The following is a 23,094-nucleotide window of genomic DNA, read 5'->3' on the forward strand; positions in this document are numbered from 1 at the left end:
GCTTTTGGAAATGTCAAAAGCAAAGCGGGGGGAATTGGGGCACCGGCTGTGAGACCTCGCCTGACCTTCCTCGCATCCCTCCTCCTCCTCCTCCTCCCTCTCCCATTGCCACCTCTCTACATCTGCAAAGCCCCAAATTTGAGGGGACCGCGTGCTGCGTTGGCAGCCGCAAGGAATTAATCCCCGCTTTAGCGTGCTAAAATAAACCCTGTCCAGGCGAGGAGAGAGGCTGGAAAGAAGCCGGCCCCAAACAAGCACGGCTGCTGGTGAGGATTTGGGTCGCCATCAGCAAGGAGAGAAGCGTTAGGCTGGGGTTGCAAAGATGCAATATTAAAACCCATTTTGCCCTGCACCATTTCAGGGCTGAAAACAGCCCTTAACTGAGCCCCCATCCCTGCTCGGTGCTGCTGTCTCCCAGGCACCTGCTGCGCAATGCTGCAAAGCACTCTCCAGTACTCACCCCCATCCCCAAAAAATCCACTTTTTTCCAAATTTCCTTGCATCCAGCTGATTGCAGCAGCAAATCTGCTTTTGCAGCCCCCCCAAAAAGCAGCGCAAAGAGGGTTTCTTGAATTTTAGAGCCCCGTGCTCAATATGCCGGGCCATGCTGCCTTGCTGTTGCAGCAGGCACGTGTGCGTGCAGCGTGCTCTCCCACAGGTCGTGGTTGAGATTTATTGCAAAAACACTGGTAACTTGTTTTACAAGTGATGCGAGCCTCGAATCGCTGGCTGTGGGACATATAAAATCACCTTCAGCTCTTTGGGGGGATCTTCTGCAAAGGACTCTCAGTTTCTGCAGCCCCATTTCCAAACCTGCTCCTGTTTCCCAGGCGCTCTGGAGTTTTTCAGCATTGCTTTTCCACCTGATGCAAACGGTAATTAAAAAAAAAAGACTTTTGCAGTGAGTTAAGGGCTGTTTTGGGATGCCCTGGTTGGAAACAGTGTCAAACGGGTGTGGTCAGGGCAAGGATGCTAAAGAAAGGCTCGGATCTAGCAGGCTGTCAATCTGACATCTTCCAGCAGCCAGAGGAAATAGAGGAAAATAAAATAGAAATGCAATTGCCTGCCCTTCTGACCCTGGCTGCTCCGTGCTCCTGCAATAGTTTTGCAGCAAATCGAGGGGAAATGGGGAGAAAACAGCCAGACGGAACCGCCCATGCTCTGATTTTCCCTCTGCTACAAGACAAATCCTGCATCCAGCTATGGGGGAGATGGGGAAGAAGCAGGCTGTTGGCCAAGGCTGGGCTGTAAAACCACAGGTTGGGCTTTGCACATCCTCTGATTAATCTGTTGGACCCGTTCCCATAAGAAATGAGCAATTTAGAGGGCTTTAAAGCAAGCGTGGGGCAGAGAAACTTGGTCTGCAGTGGGGAGAGAACCAATGTGGGTTATAGACAAAGTCAAAACCAATATTTTCGCAGGAAGGATGGGGTTGAGTTTGCAGGTAGGAAAGGTGGCCAGTGGGATCAAGGCTTTTTGCGTGGACCAAGGTGAGCCTTAAAATCTGAGTGCCCAGGGTTTATTTGGGCATATGTGGGCAGTTTTGCAAAGCTGGGGAGAAGAGCAGTGAAATGGTCGGTCCTTGCATTTTGGTGCCATAAGCTGGTAACTAAGGTCAGGAAGGATTTTCCCCCGTTTTTCCTTTTTTGGTGCATTGGGAGCAGCCAAAATTCATCGCTGCAAGGGGGCAAGATGCCACACTGATGGGCTTGCCCATGCATTATCCCTATGTGGGATGCAGCCAGCAGCATTTGCTCCCCACGGCAGAGCTATTAATACCACAAAACCATCTGAGAACAGTACTTTAACTCCCTGCCCCATCCTTCCCTGGCAGCTCACATCTCTTCTTCTCCTTTTTTTAACTTTTCCAGCCTACCTGACAGTCAGCATTGAGCCGCTGCCACCCGTGGTGGTGGGAGATGCCGTCACCCTGAAATGCAACTTCAAGACAGATGGGAAGATGCGGGAGATCGTCTGGTACCGGGTAAGTGGCACTGGTGCCTCTTCCCTGTCCTTGGGGATGGGGACATGAAGCCACCTGGCTGGTTTGCTCCTGTACAACAGAAGGTCAAAGCTGGATGGCGGAGAGAAAGGCAGACGGTGCTCTCGCTGATGGGCATATAGATTCGGTGAAGCAGGCAGGTAGGCTAGCCTTTGAAAACTGGGGTGGGGGAAGAGATGTAAAATGGCTTTGCAATCATCCTGAGGGCTCCGTGAGGCTTTCTCCAGGTGTTTTGTTATGTTTTCCAGCTGGATTTGGGGTTGGCAGGCTCGGTTTGGTGCTGGGGGCTTTGCACGAGGGTTCGGGAGCTGGGGGCTCAGGTCAGCACTGCTGTGCAAAGAGGATTTGCCTGCTAGGTGTGAAATGATGCAAAAAAGAGGGTGGTTTTCATGCTACATGGGAAATTATGCAAAAATGAGGGTGTTCAGGGCTTGGGGAGCAGTGCTGGGCTCTTCACATTGGGCTCTTCAAGCCTCTGCCCAAAATCTTTCCCCTTCCCGTTCCCATCCCCAAAATACTCATGGATGTGGGATGCTGATCTGGAGCAAAGCAAGACTTACAGCATCTAGTTTTATTTGGGGAGGGGGGATTTGGAGCCTGTAGCTTCCCCCCCTACCAACATCACTCCCATCTGCACTGAGCCTGGATCCAGCCTCAGATATAACGGTCCAGAGCGGTATTTCTGGCTTTCTCTGAGGAATTTCAGGATAAGCTGCCAAACACAAATAAAACCCCCATGGTGGTTTGAGCAGAGAAACTTAGAAGTTTTCCAGGATGGGGAAAAAACTCAGCTCTTTGCTTGCACGTTTGCTCGCGGAAGAGGCAAAGAAAGAGGTAATTGGGCCGGTGGCCTCAGATGAAGTGGCTGCCCTTTGCTGTAAGATATTTTTTCTTGGCTTTACTGTCCTGTTTCTGCTCCCTGAACAAGGAGCACCTCTGCCTTAAAGCTCTTCTTTGCATCCAGGCAGATTTATAAATAGGAAAAGGTGCTCTCTGGCCTGATATATATTCAGTTGCTGGAGTGTGGTGCATGCGCAGGAGTATTTCCATTGAGTCCTGGCTGTTGTTTGCTATAAATATGTGTATTTAGGTGTGTAGGGGATGCAAGCAGAGAAATATCAAAGTATAAACCAAAAACTGTCCCGAACCTAAATTGTAGCTTGCAATTGGCTTCGTCTCCCCCTTATTTTGGGGAGGAGGCTTTTTGCACAGCCGTCCTTCCGCCGGCGCTGCCACCTCCACCAGGTTTTTCCCTCCCTTTTCCACTCGGTAATATTGGATTAACCCACTTTCTCGCGAGCTGGGGCTGGATTTGCATAATCCCCCCTGCGCGGAGGGATGCTGGAACCCTCGGCGAGAGGGTGATGCGCCAGGGTGGCTGAGCAAATTACGCTCCAAGAAACCACGGAGACAGTGGGAGGGGAAAAAATAACCCAGCTTTAATATTTATCACAGGGAATATCCCTTTAGTCTGGGTTTTTTACCCCCCCTTCCCTTTTTCACTTTTCCCAGGAAGCTTCCCACAATCGGAAAGTTGGGTTTTTCATAGAACATCTCAGGATTTCCCAAATCCCTTCTGTTTTTAGGGGGTTTTCCCCATTTTCCCCTCCATCTTGTCTCACTCACGGACTTTTGCAGCTGCCCCAATCCCCAGTCACAGGTCGCCCTTGCAGGAGGTGACGGATGGTCTCAGGCAAGCAGGGGTGGAGATGCTGGGGCTGCGGAGTTAATACCATTTGTAAATCATCCTAACAGCATCTTTGTGCATGGCACCGGAGCAGCAGAGCGGGGTGGTGTGGGGACTCCCATTTCCCTTGCTTTATTTTACAGGGAGCAGAGCAAGCTCGTTGAGTTTAAGGATGCAGATCTGCTCCAGGGGCACACATTGGGTTGTGGGGTGGGGGAGGTGGGGGCAGAATGCAAAAGAGAGGGTGTGCGGCAGCAAACTCAATAGCAGCAGTTTGGTGTAGAGCATAGGGTGGGTGCATAACCCATGGGGCACATGCATGACTCATTGGGAGCGTGCATAACCCATCAGGGTGCAGGGTGGGCGCATAACCCATGGAGTGTGTGTGTGTAACTCATCGGGAGCGTGCATAACCCATCAAGGTGTGTGCACAACCTGTCAGGAGCGTGCATAACCTATCGGGGTATGGGATGCGTGTGTAACCTATTGGTGTGCATGCATAACTTGTTGAAAGCATGTATAACCCATCAGAGTGGCGTGCATACCTAACCTGTCAGGAGCGTGCAAAACCATGGAGTAGGTGCTTAACCCACTGGGGAGCATGCATAACCCATGGGCTGCCTACATAACCTGTCAGGATGTCTGCACAACCCATCAGGAGTGTGCATAACCCATCAGGAGTGTGCATAACCCATCAGGAGTGTGCAGAACCCGTGGGGTGGGTGCATAACTCATCAGGAGCATGCATAACCCGTCAGGAGCACGCATAACCCATGGAGGGTGTGCATAACCCATTGAGGTGCATGCATAACTTGTCAGGAGCGTGCATAACCCATCAGGGTGCGTGCATAACCCATCGAAGTATGTGCATAACCTGTCAGGAGCATACATAACCTGTCGGGAGCGTGCATAACCCATCAGGGTGCATGCATAACCCATGGGATGCATGCATAACTCATCAGGAGTGTACATAACCCATCAGGGTGCGTACATAACGCATCAGGGTGCGTGCATAACCCATGGGATGCATGCATAACGCATCAGGGTGCGTGCATAACCCATGGGATGCATGCATAACTCATCGGGAGTGCGCATAACCCATCAGGGCGCATGCATAACTTGTCGGGTGCGTGCATAACCCATCAGGGTGTGGGATGCATGTGTAACCTATTGGTGTGCATGCATAACTTGTTGAAAGCACGTATAACCCATCAGAGTGGGTGCATAACCTGTCGGGGTGTGCACACACCGAGGCTGAAGGCTGTGAGGCGTAAAGGGGCTTCTTACCATGAGTAAGGTGGGTAAAACCCCACCAAGAAGCACCGTGCTGCAAGCTGGCACCCCCCCCCCGACCGTCTCTCCAGCAATTCCTGTGGGACCCCCATGGCCAAGGGATGGTGAGCAGGGGTGGCAGCAAGGGACAATGTTTTCTCGGGTCAGGAAACCTCTCGGCATGAGCCACCACTCCAGGTCACTTCAAATGCAGAAGACTCGAGGAGACCTGGGATGAACAAAGGGGCTTTTTCAGCACGTAAACAGGAACATGCACCATCTGCAGAGGTGTTAATTAATATCCGACCGCCCCCCTCCACGGTAAATTCATCTCCAGAAGGTGTGATTTGCCTGAGAACATGTGCAAACATGGGCCCAAACCCCTTGTACATTAGGCAAGTGCCCAAAAATCCTTGCAGGAGATGAGGGTGGTGGCATCCTTGCAAACGAGCTTGTAATGAGTCCGGGAAGACACGGAGCTGTCAAGCTGTTAGCTGGCTCCCATCGCAGGCGTCTCGGGGGTCGTGCTCGAGACCTGATTAGTATGGTCACTGCCACGCTGCAGCAAGGGCTGGGGAGGAAGAAAATTACTTTTTGCAGCAGTGCAGAGCTCTAAAAAAAAATAATACAGAAGCGGGAGAGGGAGGGAAAATCCTCTGAGTCTCTGTTCTGGCTCTGTACAGACATCTGGCAGTGGCGGGGGACGCAGGCAGCCGGCAGCAGCCAGCCTGTACACACAGCCGGGGGCTCGGATGAGATGATGGTAATTGCAAAAAAGTGTTTTGCAGATTTTTGGTGGCAGGCGAGGGCCAGGCATGATTCCCCGGCGGAGAGCAGCGCTCCCACGCTTGCCGTCCCTCCGCCTGGCAGAGACCAGGGGCTCGGCCTGGGGATGTATGGCAGTGAGAGCTAGGGATGGAGGGGAGCCCTCGGGTCCAGGGGGGAGTGGCTCTGCCTCGATTAATTAGAGTTTGGCACTCAGTCTAATTAGCAAGAAGGAGAATAACTCAGAGCCCGGGCTGGCATTGCTGTCTACAGCGCCCTTGCACGGGCATTGCTGTCCATAGCACCCATGGTGCACAGGCATTGCTCTCCATAGCACCCATGATACGCAGGCATTGCTCTCCATAGCACCCATGGTGCATGGGCATTTCTCTCTCTAGCACCCATGGTGCACAGGCATTGCTCTCCGTAGCACCCATGATACGCAGGCACTGCTCTCCATAGCTCCCATGGCGCATGGGTATTGCTTTCTGTAGCACCCATGGTGTACAGGCACAGCTCATTGTAGCACCCATCATACACGGGCATTTCTCTCCATAGCACCCATGGTGCACAGGCATTGCTTATTGTAGCACCCACGCTGCACGGGCATTGCTCTCCGTAGCACCCATGCATGACCACTTCTCTCCATAGCACCCATTAACGTGGCCTTTGCAGGCAAGGGGATGTACACCATGACCCCGCAGACCCCCTCATCCCATTTGCAAGCCGTTCTCCCCGTCCTTCGCGCAACAACTCTTGTTTCTAATATCCCCAGCTCGGTGCATGGGGATTGCAAAGCATTTTGCTCCATCGAGGGGCTCATCAGGCCGGTCCCTGCCCAGCAAAGACCCCGGGGCTCCAAAACCTGTGGCCATGTCAAGTAGGGACCGATGCATTACAGATGTTGGCGCCGCTCGGAGCTGCCTGATCGATGGTGACAAAGCACAGTCCCCGTGGGGGCTTCCTCTGCCACTGCCCATTAGGAGAAATGAGACGTTACAGCTCCGGCCGGCGTCTCCCGTGGTGGCTCCAAGCGGGAAATGTTGCTGGTGACAGTGATAAAGTCATTGCTCGCAGCAGCATCGGCTCCAGGGGAGGGGGGAAGACGGGCTGGAGGAGCCAAGCGAAGGGCACTCGATGTGCTGAGGCTGTTGCGAGCCCTTCTTACACCGTATGATGCTGCTGGGAAAGCCCAGAGCCTTGGCAAATTTGGGGATGCTGGTTTGGGGATGCTCGGGAGGAGCAGGGCTGGAGGCACTGGGATGCTACTTTTTACCTCTCGCTCGTGGAAAGCGTCTCCCAGAAATTTGCAGCCCCCTCCAAATTTTCAAGCCAACTCAATTCACAGCAGGTTGTGCCTCTGATTTATAAACCTGCTCCCCTTTAGGGAAAAAATCTTGAGGTTTACAGCTGCAGAGAAATTCTCTAAAATCTGAGCAAAGCCGCTGATGGAGAGATCTTGGGCCAGTAACTGCGAGAGGTCTGACTCATGCCATTCATCTACACGCTGGCTGGGTTGTCTCGGCGCTTCAGAGATGATAATTTAAATGTCAGTTTAAGGAACTCTTTTAATTCCTCATGCTCAGGCAGGGAGAGAAGGTCACAAGGATCAGTACAGTTTATTGAACTCTCTATTACTGCTGGGCAAGGGCATCGCTCCGGCTCCGGGGAGGCAGCGGGGAGCCCGGGCTGTGCCTCCCAAAATTGTGTGACCCTTTTGTGATATCGATTTGATTGTGCATGTGGTTTAGTAATGCTGGAGAGGGGAGTACCGGCATGGGTGCTGCCGTTTAAGGGGATGGAGATGGATCATGGTGCTCATTCTGGGATCAAACCATCCAAGTTTGGACAAATAAATCAACTACTCTGTATTTTGGGAAGCCAGATTTGCTGGTGGTGATGTTCTGGGTGGCTCTGAGCAAGGCAGGACTGAGCAGTCCAGCAAGCTCAGGTGGGAGGAGGGATTTCAGCCAGCTGAGCTAAATGCAGATACTCAAGCGAGCTGGGGAGAGACGCAGAAAAAAAGTTTTAAAAGGGGGTTTCCAACATGATGCCTTTCTCCCGGCGGCTGCAACATAGCCTTGGACACAGCCTGGAGATGCTGCAAACTCCAGTGCTACCCCGCCAAAGCACGCTAAGCATCGCAGTTACCCCTCGCAGCCCCTTTAGGGTATTTTCCCTCTTGCTGTAGCAAGTGCTTGTTGCGTTTCCTTGGAGGAACTGGTGTAAATTCAGCCCCAGGAGGAGGGTGCTTGAAGGAGTCTGGACCATGATGCCCCATGTCCCAAGGTGCTACGGAGACCTCCTGTCCCTTTACAACCCACTTCGTCCTCCAAAAGCCCTCCCCTCCCCTCCTCTCCCCTCGGTCCCCCATCCATCACTCCCCGATGCTTATCTAACTTGCTGAGCACCCCGGCGAGAGGCTCCAGCAATATTAATGGTGCCAGCGTATTTTGGGGACAGCGAACCACCGGGTCGCCGGTGAGGTGAGAGCGACAGGGGGAGAAGCAGGAGGGCGGCTGCCTCTGCGACAGCAGGAAGGAGCAGGAGGTTAATGTCTCCCCACGCAGTGGCAATCACCGGGTTTTTGTCGGGAATAAGATTTTTACTGGGGTTTATAAATAATGCAGCAGACAGCCTCGGGTGGCCTGAACTCGGCTCTGGTGCCTTAAACATGCCTTTTCCTCTCCTCCCATCCCTTTTTCCTCCCACTCCTTGGTGTGGGCACATAATTTGGGGCAATCACTGTTGGATGCTGCCAAATTATCATCCTTTTTTTCCCCAACAAGAAACGTTGGGCCTGGCCTCTCCTGCACCCCCGTGGGTTCACCAGCAACTTTAGATGTAGCTCCTCTCCAAAAAAATTGACCCCAGGGCACAGATAAAAGGCTGAAAGTAGGTCTAATCCCTGGAGAGAGACTATTTTCTATGCGCCTTTTCATAGGAGCCTATTAACTGCCTGTAATCCCCTGAGGATGAGACCGGGTTGTGGCATCTTCCCTTGCCGTGCATCCTCAGGGGAATGTGACGGGTCCGGGATGAGGGGGGGGTGAGCGGCAGCGCGAGAGATGCTTTGAGTTGTGATTTTCCCATTCCCATCCTCAGATCTAATTTGGTGCTTTCCTGCTTTGCCCGCATCCATCCAGATGTGCTGGGGAACTCCTGTGGCTGCATCCATGGGTACCACCTCCACCACTCCCCATCCCTTTCCCCTGAGCATCCCTCCTTGCAGCAACCGCTCTGTTGCATCCCCCAAAATAATCCCAAGAAAACCCTTGGAGATGATACATGAAGAGCTTCTCGATTCGGGAGCAGCTGCAAGGTTTCTTCCCAAACCCACCCCAGGGCGTAAATAAAAGTCGGGAAAAATCGAACGCGTCCTTGAAAACTTCCCCTCGTTCCCAAGGCCGGAGATTTACAACTCCAATAATTCTTCTTGCAGTTCTTTATCCCGCGTCTGTGCCAGCATGTATTTTCTTTGCAATAAAAGCCTCAGCCTTGGCAAATAAATTTGAAGAGTTGGTTTTAGTGACAGCTTTTTTTTTCTTCTTTTCCCTTTCCTTTTTGCCATTAAAAAAAAGGAGGAAAAGAGAAAATTTGGAGTGAAAGTTGAGTTTCGCCCAAGCGGGGAGAGAAGTGCTGGGTGAGAAGAGTGGGGTGTCCTCCCTAGAGATGCTGGTTTGGGGGCGGGGGGGTTAATCCCCAAAATCCCCTTCTCCTGTGCCTGGCCTTTTAAAAAAAAGACTATTCTAACCCTTTGATGGATCAATCTGAGCTGTTCTAACCCCAAAATGCCCATCACCCCTCTGCATTACTTTCCTCTGCCTTTTCCTCCTTAATTTTGTACTAAACTTTGCTCCTCTCAAGAGGCGGAGATAAATCTGAAGGCACGGGGGGACACAGGGAAGAAACAAGTCCTCCCCAATCCTAAGAAGAGCCTTCTTCCACTTAAAAATTACAACCCCAGCGAGCGGCTGGACATAGGAATTGGTGATACAAAAACTGGGCAGAAACACACGGGCTTTTATCTTAATCTCAGCAGGGTCATAATAAATAAATAATAGTTTTAAATCTTAATTAAAATATTGCAAATAAAAAGATTGCAAATTAAAAGATAGCAAATAGAAATATTAAAAATAAAAATACTTTTAAAATTAAAAAGCAGGTGCAAAGCTGCTTGTGCATTTGCAAAAGTGACCATGGTCATCTCATATATGGGGGTTTTTTTTGCAGGTCACTGATGGTGGCACCATCAAGCAGAAGATCTTCACCTTCGATGCCATGTTCTCCACCAATTTCTCGCACATGGAAAATTATCGGAAGAGGGAGGATCTGGTCTACCAGTCCACTGTGCGGTAAGTCACCCCGATATTGCCTCCTTTGGCATGCCAGTTGCTTTTTAATGCCTTTTTTTAGGAAATTTTCCCCCATTTGGGGGCAGTTGAGGGTATTATGGCGATACTCGGCGTGTCCTCTTTGGCTGTCGGAGGGGATTCATTGCATTGCAGAGAAATTATTGTCCCTTAATGCGCCAACACCAGATATCTGAGGTCTGTCCCTAAGGTCCTGTTTGTCCCTAGGGAAAAGGTGACATCAGTGGAGATTTCTGGGGTGAAAATGGGCAAAGAAAAACAAGGCATGGGAAAAAAAAAATTAAAAAATATATATATAAAAAAACCAGGCGGTGTGGAAGCTTGTCTTTGCTTTTCTTCCAAGTGCGAAATCACTTGCAGGAGTGTCAGCTTTATTACTAATTACACACTTGCTTTATTGCTGGTGTTATAAAAACAAAACTGGAGCCTGAAAAAAATGTCAGGGGGAGGCTTAATTCAAGGCAAAGAGGCTGGTGTGAAGTATTTATTTTTCAAGATTTTTTTTCTTTGTTTTCTTTTCAAATTAGAATTTGCCAATCGGGTTTCAAAGCTCGTTTTTCCCAGTGTGGGGTAATAAAAATTCTGTGTATGGTGAGGAAAATACAGTCGTTTCCTCAAGGTGCACCTGCAAATATCCGTGTACAGGTTGGAAAGGGCTTGACATCCCATCGGATAAGCATGTGTACAAGGGTGACATTCTTTCTAATTCTTTGGAATTTGAATTTTTGGGGGTTTTTTTTGCTGTTTTTTTCTGCTACAGTCAGAGCTATTTTTTTTTATAAGCAAGAGCAATTATGTTAGATGGCTGCATGGGATTAAATGTGGATATAGAGTGGAGAAGAAGTAGGAAAACAGGGCTGGAGGGATGATCAGAGGTTGCTCAAGGGTTGCTCAGAGGATGCTCAAGGGTTGCTCAGGAGAATGCACAGAGCTTGCTCCTCCAGGGAGGCTCTAGAGATGTTTGGGATGCTCGGAGACTGCGTGGTGGAATGCTCCGAGGATGCTCAGTAGGGTCAGCAGTTGCTTGGGATGCTCAGGGGTTGCTCAGGATGCTCAAGAGTTGCTCAGGAGGGTGCACAGGGCTTGCTCAGGGGAGGCTCAGGAGATGCTCAGAGGTTGCTCAAGGGGTTGCTCAGGGGATGTTCAGAAGATGCTCAGAGGATGCTCAGATGATGCTCAGGAAGGTCAGGAGATGCTGGGGATGCTCAAGGGGATGCTCAGGCGATGATCAGAGGTTGCTCAGAGGGATGTTCAGGGAATGCTCAGAGGATGCTCAGGCGATGATCAGAGGTTGCTCAGAGGATGCTCAGGAGAGTCAGGGGATGCTCAGGAGGATGCTCAGAGGTTGCTCAGGTGGTGATCAGAAGTTGCTCAGGAGGATGTTCAGAGGATGCTCAGAGGATGCTTAGGAGGGTCAGGGGATGCTCGGAGGCTGGTCAGGCGATGATCAGAGGTTGCTCAGGGGGATGTTCAGGAGATGCTCAGGGGCTGCTCTGCTTCTCAAGTTTTGCTTCCCCACGTAGCACGGGCTCTGCTCAGCCACTCGCTCGGTTGTTGTACAAATTTCTGACACGACTAATTATTGTTTGGAGGACGTTTTGGCAACCTCACAAAAGGATTACACGTTCCCTAACTCAACAGCCTTGCTTTCCTGCCATAAACCCAGCGGTTTCACTCGGCACTGAATTTGGCTGTTGCTCACCTCTAGCAGGGAGCACCGGGAAAGTCGGGGAATTAAACCAGAACAAAACATCCCCCTGTGCACGGAGCGAGACATCCCGACCACAAGCATCCCTTGAGCAAGGGACAAGGACATTGCACCGTCCCGGCGAGGCAAAGCAGCTGCTTTTTTTGGCTCAAAACCCTCCGTTTTTCTCCCTTTCACCACATATTGTAGAACTAATAGAATTTGCAAGCAGAAAATTTCACCGCCCTAGGACCAAGCACTTAAAAGCATTGGTAATCGTCGGCACGGCGCCGGCAAATCGTCCGTGGAGCTGGGGATGTTCGCGGTAAAAGTCTTTTCACGCAGCTGTTTTCAGAGGAAAACAGCAACATGCCTGCGGAGAAAGGAGGTATTTCTCGGAGGGTATGAAAAGAGCTTGGTTTTGGAATTGTTGGATTGATGCCTTTTTTTGGTGGGGGGGTCCTGCCTTATTTGGGGCTCTGGTGAAGAAGAGGAGCAACATTGGGAAGGGTTTGGTGATGGGTCCGTCGCTTCCCAGCCGTTTCCACTCAGGTTTTCTCTCCCTTTCATTTTACCCTTCTGTATTTTCATCTTTTTTCTTTTTTTTTTTTTTTTTTTAAATCTTTGTAATGGCACGGTCACGTCGGTGCCGTCCCACGGAGCGTTATCCCAGGCGGCACGGCTCTTATCTGCACGGCGCAGAGGGCTGCCGGGGCTGCTTCTTTTCATACCGGCTTTGAACGCCGCCTGCTCAGATGTGAAGAGCAAAGCCGGGAGATATCCAACCCTGGATTTTTTTCCCATCCTCTGATTAAAAACCCACCCTCGTTGAATAAGGCACTGCTTTATGAATATCTATATAATTTTTTTCCTTATTTCCAGCATGCTTAGAGGACGCAAAGGACATGATGGGCAGCATTTTGGCTTTGCGGGGCTGGGGGGTCCCCTCTTTCTGGTCCCTACTGCTCACAGAAACATCAAACCGACCCAGTTAGGACCATTTTATGCCCAAATCCGCATGCAAACCCACAGGGCTTGTCCTTCGCAGCGAGGGGCAGCCGCCAAGATGGAGAGGGTCCCCAGCTTGGTGGGGACCGAAACTGTTCCTGCGTGCTGCTAACAAAGGGTATGGATGATTTCCCACCCTGTGCGTGGGTAGTTAGAGGCTGGAACAGATGGTGGAGGCTTAGTTGAAAGCGTTGTAGCCAATAAAAAGGAGCTGCCAAGTGACTGTTCGCTTCGACGTGGGCTTGTTTGTGCTGGTGGGGGGCTCACACAGCGAGGAGGAGGCGTGGGAAGGCAGCCAGGGGCTTTCCAAAAGGATCCGGCAAACCAGCACAGGATTTCCCCCCGACCCCAGCTGGGGAAGCCCTGCAAGGCGCACGCCTGGGTTTGTCCAGAAAAGTGGGGGGGTTTAAGCTGGGGGGGTGTGGCTTGCCAGGTGCTCCGTGCAGGAATTGCCCCCATCCTTATTGCCGTGGTGGGATGCTGCTGGCTGGTGAGGTGGGATGCTGCCGGACGGCGAGGTGGGATGCTGCCAATTGTCGAGGCAGGATGATGCTGCCAGCCGGTGAGGGATGATGCTGCTGGCCAGCAAGACGCAAAGCTGCCGGCCGGTGGGGTGGGATGCTGCCGGTCAGCAAAGTGGCTCCTTTGCAGCTGGCATGAGCATTTCCACCTCCAGTAGCACAGATCCTTTTGCACATCTCTTCCTCTCCTGGTTTTTTTATATCTATATAAAGAATCTAGATAATATATCAATTGAAACATGCTCTGGGTTTGCTTCGAGTTTGGGCTTTTGATGCTTTTTATCCACCACGCTTTGCTACAGCTGTTGCATTGCCCAAGCAGCCTGTAACGTCCGGTGCCGAGCCTTTAACATCGGTGTTTCACAGGCATTTAATGTCCATGCTTCGCGGGTTTTTGCTCTCAGCGGTGCCTTTACCTCCCGTACGCTTCTCCTTTCGATAATGCAATTACTTACCCTCCTGAGGAGCTGTCAGTGCTGGTAAACTCCAGCTGCTAAACCGCATTACACAGCTCTCTCCTGCAGCCTTTGCAGTTATTAATAGTTTATTGATCCCCGTCGCTGGCAAAAGCAACCCCATCCGATGCTGTGATATCCGAACGCTGACCGCTGCATCCCCTGGGAAAACGGGGTTGGGATGGAGGGAGAACAAGTAATGAGTCCTGTCTCTCCTCCCCAGCCTCCCAGAGGTTCGCATTTCGGACAACGGTCCCTATGAGTGTCACGTGGGGATTTACGACCGAGCCACGCGGGAGAAAGTGGTCCTGGCCTCTGGGAACATATTCCTTAACGTGATGGGTAAGTGTAGACCCCATCTGAGTGGGACCGGTGGGGAAAGGGCTGCGGGGTCTCAGGGTGGGGGGACAGCAGGGATTTGGCTTGTTTTCCCATCCCCAGGGATGGGAATGAGGATGGGGACAGGGACAGGGATGGGGATAGGGGTGGAGATGGAGATGAGTATGGGGATGGGGACAGGGATGGGGACGAGGATGGGGACAGGGGTGGAGGTGGATATGGGGTTGGGGATGAGGATGGGAATGAGAATGGAGATGGGGATGAGGATGGGGACAGGGACAGGGATGGGGACAGGGATGAGGACAGGGACGGGGATGAGGACAGAGACAGGGATGGAGACAAGGATGGAGATGGCTGGGTGTCGAGGGCGCCATGCTAATGCCCGGCTCTGCTCCCCGGCAGCTCCTCCGACATCCATCTCGGTGCTCGCTGCTGACACGCCGGCACCCTTCAGCCGCTACCAGGCACAGAACTTCACCCTGGTGTGTGTGGTCTCCGGTGGCAAGCCTGCTCCACTGGTGAGCCCCCGGGGGCGTTTATCTTTCATATATACATATGAAGCCAACATAAATATATATATATATAAAAATATATAGCATATATGTGCTGCTTTTGGAAGCAGAATAAAGCAAATAGCTGCCTGCTACCCAAATCTTGCCCTGCAGCATCTTTCTGCGGGGACCTTAGGAAAGAGCTCCATCCATAGCTACCCAAGGGGATGGGATGCTGGGGATGTCCAGGGTGGTAGCTGTCCCCACTGGGCTCACTGTCCCTTTTGTCCCCATGCAGGTGTACTTCAAGCGGGACGGGGAGCCCATCGAGGCCACTCCGCTGCCGGAGCCGCCGGCCGGCACCGGGAGCTGGGCACCCCGTAACCTCCTTCACCGTGACCTGGATGACACCAAGGTGCCAAAATCACTGGCGGCCGAAGGGGAGGTGGGAGGTGGGCGACCCCTGGCCACGGCGGACCCCCCGCGGGGGCTGGCGGCCGAGCGGGGTCCCGTCACCGAAACCATCCCTGAAACGGTGGTGAGCCGGGAATTCCCACGATGGGTGCACGTGGCGGAGCCCATCTACTATTTCCGCCACACGCACGCGCCCGTCAGCGATGGGACGGTGGAGGCGCGGGCCACCCTCACCTGGACCCTGAACCCCCAAATCGACAACGAGGCGCTTTTCAGCTGCGAGGTGAAGCACCCGGCGCTCTCCATGCCCATGCAGTCCGAGGTGACGCTTGGTAAGCACAGCCACTGCGGCCGGGTTTGGGGGGGGCAGGGGGGAGCGGTTCTTGGCTTATTTTGCACTTTTTGCCTATATCTTGCAGATTATTTTTTCATTTTTGGGGGCAAGTATTTTTTGCTCTCTTTTTTGGCAAATTTTTTTTTGCATTTTTTGCAATTTTTTTGCTTTCTTTGCAATTTTTTTGCTAGTTTTTACTTTTTTTTGTACTTTTTTTTTTCACTTCTTGCACTTCTTTGCTTTTCTTTTGGGGGTTTTCAGGCACCCACAGGCTGAAGCAGGGTGCCACAGGGCCATCAGGCAAGAGAAGGGGTTTGCTGGGTGTTGGAGGGGAGAAAGAGCATAGAGGGGCTGTGTGGGGCAGGAGGGGGTGCAGGAGCAGGAGGGCAAGGGCAGTTTGGGGTGGGTGAGCTGGGGCTGGGTGCTAGGAATAGGGGTCCTTGTGGGGAGGGTGCCATGGAGGTCTATGGGTGCAGAGCACCTTGTGAATAGGGGAGGTAAGGAAAGAGGCTGTGGGGCTGCTGCCCCCCAAGTCCTCATAGCCTCAGGGTGCCCCGTAAAGGGGAGCGAGGTCTGGCCCTGCAGAGGGGCGTGCAGGCCCCCCCCCACCAGCCATAGGGGATGCTATAGGGTGGGTTTGCTGGGTTGACAGAGGGCTGGGGTTGGGAGGGGGCTGTAGGCTCAGGCAGTGGGGATTTGGGGTGATGTGTGGGGCTGGTAGAGGGGAATTGAGGTTCCTGGGATATCACAGCAAGGCAGCAATGTCAGTGGCAGGGTAATGTGGGCACAGCCCTGGATTTTTTTTTGGTGGGGGGCTGTGCTGGCAGAAGTCCCCTCAGTGAGAAAGGGATGGGTGTTTGTCTATAGGGGGGGAGGCATAGGACCAGGGCAGGGGGGGACAATGAGGGGCTGGTTTGGGGGGAAGCCAGCACTGTGCTGGGTGTAGGGATGAGCAGGGAGGGAGGTGTTAGAGCTGGGGATGGGAGGTATGTTGGGGGACCTGGTGTTTGGTGGGTCTTTGCCTTGGTTGCCTGCAGGGCAGGTGGGAAGCCCCTTAGTGTTACCTCCTATGGGGTGTAACTCTGGGAGGGGATGGGACAGAGGAGCTCCTCTGGACTAGGGTCATGTTGGGGCAAGGGGGGGCAACAATTTCACCCCATAATGATGTAGCCTCCATCCATCTATACCCAGTTCCAGGAGATCTGAGGACATGCCATGGACCCCAACTCATCCCAATAGGGATTGCTGGCGAGGGGCCAGGCTGGCCCCTGCACAGGGGCAGACTGTGGGGCTGGCGAGGCCCCAGCTGTGACTGATAGGGTGGTGGGATTGAAGTCAGGGCCTCTGGGCTGACTCCCAGCATACCCAGGACCCTCGAAGAGCAGAAGCTCCCCAGGTGACCATGGGAGCCAGTGAACAGGTTAGATAGTGAGGGGGGCCCTCACTTTTGCCCTACACAATCTCCCACCCTGACTGGGCAACTTACCCCCAGGTAAGGCTGGGTCTCCCCTACCTTCTCCTGGTTCCCCATCAGAAGAGGCTGAGCTCTCCACTGGGGCTGCTCCAGCTTCAGGGCATCCTCCTGGGCAGGCTGCTCTAGCCTTCCTCCCCTTGAGCTGGGTGGAGAAGACTGGGCTTTGCTCCTGGCCAAGTAGGGCACTTGGCTCGCTGCGTCAGCAATGATGCACCATCTCCTGGAGAGCTTTGCCTCGTTGGCTTTCGACCCGTCTTTGGCGCAGGATTTGGTGTGCACCAGCCTCTCAATGCTAGTGCTCCGTCTCTTCAGCTCATCAACCACCTCAGTTAGTGGGAGGTTGGCAGCAATGTGGAGGTCAATGGGAGGTTGGCAGTCAACAAGGAGGGCAGCAGCTCTTTTGCTAATAGAAGGCCCTCCATTATCCGTTCCTCCCTACCGAGCATTAAAGCTCTCTCCCAGCATACAACTGGCCAAAAAATAACCTAAAAGTCTTGCATTTTCACACCTTCTGTTGCTCATCAGGCTTAGGAGTCTACCCTCTGGGACTCCTGATGAGGCCAAGACCTTGATGGCCCCCAGTAGCTCCAATACCTGTAATGGCAAAGCTCACTCTGCACTGCCCTCACAAATCCACAGCCCTCCTCATCCGCTAAGATGCCTCCAGCCTATGCACCTCACTGGGCATCCCACCACCACCATCCACACCCAGTTTTTTGGCACCATCACAGCACATGTCCCATTAACCCCCTCCATATATCTATATAATATATATACACTCTCAATAAAAGCCATACTGAAAACAAGACAAACCACTTGCTTCAGTACCAGAAAATATTTAGGTACAGACCGTAGCATGGTGTAATCACCTGCAGCCCATCACTCCTGCTCCAGCACTCAAGGGCCAGATCCTGCATGGATATAGCAGTCGAGGTGCACAACCGTGGTCTCTGGTGCGTGTCCATGCAGAGCATCCTGGGGCATGGATGCCCTTTCCAAGGGCTAGGGTCCATCACCGCAGACCAATGTGCTTTCTGGTGGCTGTGTGTCCCTTTGTGTCATGCAGGGGTGCTGTCCAGGCTCAGCCTGTCCCATCCATGGTGGCACTTGAATATACAAAAGATGACACACCCACTTTTGGCAAAGCACAATCTCCCTCCTGCACATTTTCCCCTCTGAGTCTGCAAAAGGCTCCTTCCATGCAAAGACCAGGCAGCTCCTGGGGCTGTTCCATTCCACCCATGGCCCAGGAGGGACATCCACACAACCCCAACCCAGCTGGGAGCAAAGGACAGACCCAGCATGGTGTCACCCCACCATGGTTGGTTGCATTGCTGCTTCTCCCCGCAATGCACCAGGCAAGGGCACCCCAAGTCTGGCATGAGAGAAGGGGTCCCCTACTCTTTACAGGGCTCTGCTTGGCATTTTGTGCCAGCAAGGCTTTGTGGCTGTCTCCCATGCTAACAGCACTTGCGCGTGACTCACCGAGGCCACCTTGTCCTGGGGGTGCTTTTCTGAGGTGCCCATCTCCATGGCTTCAGACCGACCTGATCCCTCTTGACCCCTGTTTCTGAGCAGAGAGAGGCTTGATTAGGACATATGTCCTTCACCACCAGTGCATTCCATTACAGTCATCTATCAATCTCACAGTCTTCCCGTTCATCCGCCTGCAGGGTCCTTGCCTACCTGTCTATATCAGTCATTTGGACATCCATCAGCCTGTCCATCAATCATGGAGCCATCAGCCCCCGCCGGGCTGGCACACGCCATGCCACCCCCTCGCCACGATCGTTCATCAAATCATCATTAACCCCAGCCAAGGGCACCCACTGGCACTGGGAACCCCTCGCTCGACTGACATCCCTTCTCATTCCCTTCCCTTGCAGTTGCTCCCAAGGGCCCGAAGATCACGATGACCCCGACGAGAGCCCGCGTCGGAGACACTGTGCGGATCTTGGTGCAGGGCTTCCAGGTCAGCATCCCCACCCACCCCCATTGCCACGGGGCGATGCCGTGCCAACAGACAGCCTTGCATCTCTGCCAGCACTTTATGGGGTTGGCTTGGTGGCCTTGGGTTGCATCACGGTCCCTACATTGGTGCACCCCTGGACATTTCGGCTGTACCATGTCCTTGCTCCAGGTGCAAGACAGGGTTTGCTCACTCCCTATGCCCATCTCACAGCCCCCCAATCTCCCTGCAGAATGAAGTCTTCCCCGAGCCCCTCTTCACCTGGACGCGGGTGGGGAGCCGGCTCCTCGATGGCAGCGCCGAGCACGACGGGAAGGAGCTGGTGCTGGAGCGGGTGCCGGCTGAGCTCAACGGCTCCATGTACCGCTGCACCGCCCAGAACCCCCTGGGCTCCACCGACACTCACACCCGGCTCATCGTTTTCGGTACGACGGCACCGTGGGGGTCACCCCTCCCTCCACAAATCCTTACTGATCTCTCCCCCCAATAAAACCATCTCTGCTATTTCTTTCCCATTAGAAAACCCCAATATTCCCAGAGGAACAGAGGACTCCAACGGTGAGTGGTGGTGGCACCAGTATTTCAACCCAAAACCCCCCAGGGAGGGAAGGACCGTGCAGAGAACATCTCTCCTTGCATTGCCCCAAGCCCTTAAGCATCAATCCTTGCATCGCCCCAAGCCCTTGCCCTTGGCAGCAGGGATGTCCTTGCACCAAAAGGGACCCTGCGGATGCTCCCCACAGCATCCCTGACCTGCTGCCCACCCCGCACAACCTCCGTAGCAAGTTCAGGAAGGGGATCCCCCCCCAAAAAGGTGGTGACCCCGTCCTGCTTTGAACCCAAGCGGCAAGACATGGTTCCCTGAACTCCCCATCCCTTTTCTCCTTCTGCCTAGGTTCACTCACCGGCCACCGCAGCTTCAGACTAGTTTTGGCGCTCACCCTAACAGTGATCCTGGAGCTAACGTGAAGCTTCGCCTGCCTCTTCCTCCTCCTCCTCTTCCTCCATATGGCTCCACCCGGCATTTATACCTCTGTCAATCGGTTCTCTCGCTCTCTTTCTTTTTTTTTTTTTCTATACTATTTACAGTCTCGGTCTCTTTCTGTCTGTGTCTTGGCTTCCTCAGACAATTTAATTAAAAGGAAAAAGAAAAATCTCCCCCGGTAGAAGGCTGTGCTTAATGTTTTGCCTGTGCTGGGGTACTCAGCACTGTTTTGGGGTACCCAGAGGCTTTGCAAGATCTTGGAGGGGGGAGTCGTCTATGATGCAAGCACCAGATTTCCCCTGGAAAAATCCATTTACATCATTCCCACTGCACCAAGCTGCTCCAGGTCTCAGCTCCCTGGGGTAAGGACCACACGTGTCCCCAGCATGAAGGATGTCGGGGACAAGCCCTACTCAGATTGCATGCACACGGACAGCGGCACTGCGAGCCCGAAAGCTGCGGATCACCGACCTTATCCGGACCTCAGCTGGGGCAAATCGACTTTGCTAGAAGACAGGCACCCTGCATAATACTTGTCCTGGGCTGGACGGTCAATCTTTAGTGACAGGCAGCTCCCAACCCAAAATGTCAGCGCTCACACATGAGTGGGCAGCACACATCCCATTGGGCAGCGCCGGCATGGAGGCACCAGCCGAGTTTAAAGCGCTGCACCCACGTTTGGGCTGTGCCACCCTCCCCATCCCTCTGGGCTAACTGTCACCATGGAAACAGATAACGGTCCAGCATAGCCAGATCCTGGCCATTCCTATGGTACCCTATGCCGTCGGGCACATCCCGGTACAGCATTGATCCTGCTGCAGGACGGCTCTTTGCAAAAAAACCAGGTGGTTTTTGCCCCAATCCTGCCCAGTGCTGGAGGATGCCGGAGGTTTGCTTGGCTGCTTTGCCTCCCTGTGGTGCCCCGAGAGCATCCAGCCCCGGGCCAGGATCCCTGGGGAGCGGATGCAGGGGGGAGAGGAGCCCAAGGACGGGGCAGTCCCCTGTCTTTTCCTCCGGGAACTCTTAATCCTAGAGGATTAGCCAGCAGCCGTGTGGCGCTTCATCTTTCCAAAGCCCCGTAAGAGTGCTAAGCATTATTATTACTATTATGATTAATTATTATTAAGCAGATTCAGTCCCTGCCATGCTCTGTTGCCAACCTTGCTGCAAGCAATTTCCCAGCCTCAAAGGAGACGAACAAACACGCAGCAGCTCAGGAGTTTCTTCCTATATGTAAAAGCACATGGTTTTATAATTTGGGCTGGAAGAAACAGGGGACAGATTGGGGCTGGCTGGGATGTAAGAGGATCATCGGCTCCACTTTCATCCCAAAGCAACAGTATCCGAGTATCCGGATCCCTTCAGACCAGCTACCCAAACCCCTGCTCCCTCCCTGACCTCTTTCACTGCTCCAGCCCATTGCACCTCCCTGGGTGAGAAGGGAACCTTCATTTTTTAGAGTAACCTTTGTTTTTTAGGGAAATCTGCATGACTCAGTTTACCCCCATGCTACCGAGCAGGCAGGAGAGCCCCCCACCACGGTGTGGATGCTTCTCAGCCTCCTCGCTGGATTGGAGATGCTCCAGGGGCCTCATCCCAACGTGATTAAACAACTATTAGGCGCTTCAAAAAATGAGGATTTACAGATGCCCAAACCTCCATTTAAATGCAAATGTGGCAGTTTTAGCCTGGAACCGTGGAAACGAGGAGCATTACAGCAGCAGTGCCACCATCACCCGGCTCTGCTTGGTGCCATCTTGGGAGCAACGTGACCTCTCCATCTAATGGCTGGGAGAGGACCGGTGGGTCCTGTATCCCAAATCCACCCCAGCATGTGTATTCAGGATGCTTAGCTCTTTCCCTGGGGATGCTGGCATGGTGATGGATCAGGCGATAGGCTGGGACCTTCTCGCCACTAGCACAACCAAAGCGATGAGTGAGGGGACACGGGGGTCTCTCCTCATTTTGGGCAGACATCCTGCAAGCTTTCCCAAAGTCCCTGCAAGCCCTGGGACACAAACAGATGCCATCCCACCAAAGCAGTGGTCCAAAGAAAACCATCCCTGCTGTGCTGGACCTTGCCTTTACCTCCTGCCCCCTTTCATCCTTCACCCACCACCTACCAGCCCTGTTTCCCCATCCCCATCCCCCTTCTTACAGGTAATTACAAAAGACATCAATTAAATCCCCGGGTCCCCCCTACCACACACCCTGTTGTTTGAGGACCTGGCAGTGAATAATGCAGGAGGCTGGAGGGGGAAGAGCTGCTCAGGTTGTTTCATTATTGATGAGAGATGACAGATCCACGGCTGACAACCTGCCTAAGAGATATGATTAGGTTGTAAAAAATTAATCGTGCTTCTTAGGGATGACGCCAGCTGAAAACCCCAAGGAACGGCGTTATCGATGTTCCCTAATTTCAGGGGACTTTGAAAAGGTTTTAGCAAAATTTGGAAGAGGCAATTACATTCAATTAGAGTCACAAGTGCCGAGACGTCACTGCTGCTCGGAGCTGCCACGGCCGTATCCCCTGCTCCCCTACACTGCCCCTCGTATTCCTTACCGTAAGGCAGAGATAAATATATACATTTATACGTCAGACCTGCATTTTTGCCACAGGGATCCTCCTTCCCGACAACATCCCCCGCAGTTCAAGCTCGGCAGTCAGGCTCTGGTCCCTCCATCCTACCATTTGTGAAGGCAACAGCAAGCAGAGCATGCTGCCTGCCAAAAACGCCCTTGCCTCCCCCCACGCTCCGTGTTTCGCCCTCCCAAGGTCCGTAAAAACCCACTGATGTCAAGGAGAACTGCGCTCATCCTGGCATGCACCCGGAGTCTGGGTTTCGGCAGCCCAGCTCTGCATCTCTCAAGGATGTGGCGCATCCAAGCCCCCAGCCCTTTGGGATATTAGGGTGGGGGACACAAAACCAGGGATGCTGCGGCTCGACAGGGCTGGGAATGCCAGCAGGAGCGATGGTGGACTTTGCTCAGTGCTTGCCCTTCCTCCCCCACCTCATTACTGGGCACAGTTACTGCCGTGGCTGGGTTCACAGGGCCACCAAGCACATACATAATTCATACTTCCCAGCTCACAAACGCAAGGATCTTTGCAGATCTACTTGCAGATTAAAAACTGTGGCAGGGAGAAATGAAGACACCTGGGGGTCACAGCCGTGCGTGGGTGGCCAGACCCTTTGCCAATTAGCTGAGCCCCGAAACACGTGCCCAGCCTTGATGCGCATCCCTGTGTACCCCAGCTCCAGCCTTGGCTTCAGGACCCTCTGAGTTTGCAGGCGGGAGGGATACTGCTTTCCCCGA

The 23,094-nt window shown here is 53.1% G+C and overlaps 1 protein-coding gene across 1 annotated transcript; it reads left to right on the forward strand.

The window, feature by feature from the left end:
- Positions 1-1,426: 1,426 nt before the first annotated feature.
- IGSF21 (immunoglobin superfamily, member 21) lies at positions 1,427-19,965 on the forward strand. Its single transcript, XM_010577505.1, has 10 exons — positions 1,427-1,490; positions 1,872-1,984; positions 9,960-10,081; positions 13,994-14,112; positions 14,512-14,627; positions 14,899-15,346; positions 18,709-18,794; positions 19,024-19,216; positions 19,311-19,349; positions 19,687-19,965. Exons 1-10 carry the CDS (start codon positions 1,427-1,429, stop codon positions 19,758-19,760), a joined length of 1,374 nt encoding a protein of 457 aa, XP_010575807.1. The 3' UTR covers positions 19,761-19,965.
- The last annotated feature ends 3,129 nt before the right edge of the window (positions 19,966-23,094 follow it).

This window comes from Haliaeetus leucocephalus, unplaced genomic scaffold (genome assembly GCF_000737465.1).
Source record: "Haliaeetus leucocephalus isolate CR32 unplaced genomic scaffold, Haliaeetus_leucocephalus-4.0 Scaffold556, whole genome shotgun sequence".
Lineage (NCBI taxonomy): Eukaryota > Metazoa > Chordata > Aves > Accipitriformes > Accipitridae > Haliaeetus > Haliaeetus leucocephalus.

What these genes read in the sequence shown, in the direction of transcription:
- IGSF21 (XM_010577505.1), top strand. Translation starts at nt 1,427, where the DNA reads ATGGGGTTGAGTTTGCAGGTAGGAAAGGTGGCCAGTGGGATCAAGGCT. An exon ending in GTCTACCAGTCCACTGTGCG is followed by an intron (nt 10,082 to 13,993) that starts GTAAGTCACCCC and finishes TCTCCTCCCCAG; the next exon opens with CCTCCCAGAGGTTCGCATTT. An exon ending in GCAGTCCGAGGTGACGCTTG is followed by an intron (nt 15,347 to 18,708) that starts GTAAGCACAGCC and finishes CTTCCCTTGCAG; the next exon opens with TTGCTCCCAAGGGCCCGAAG.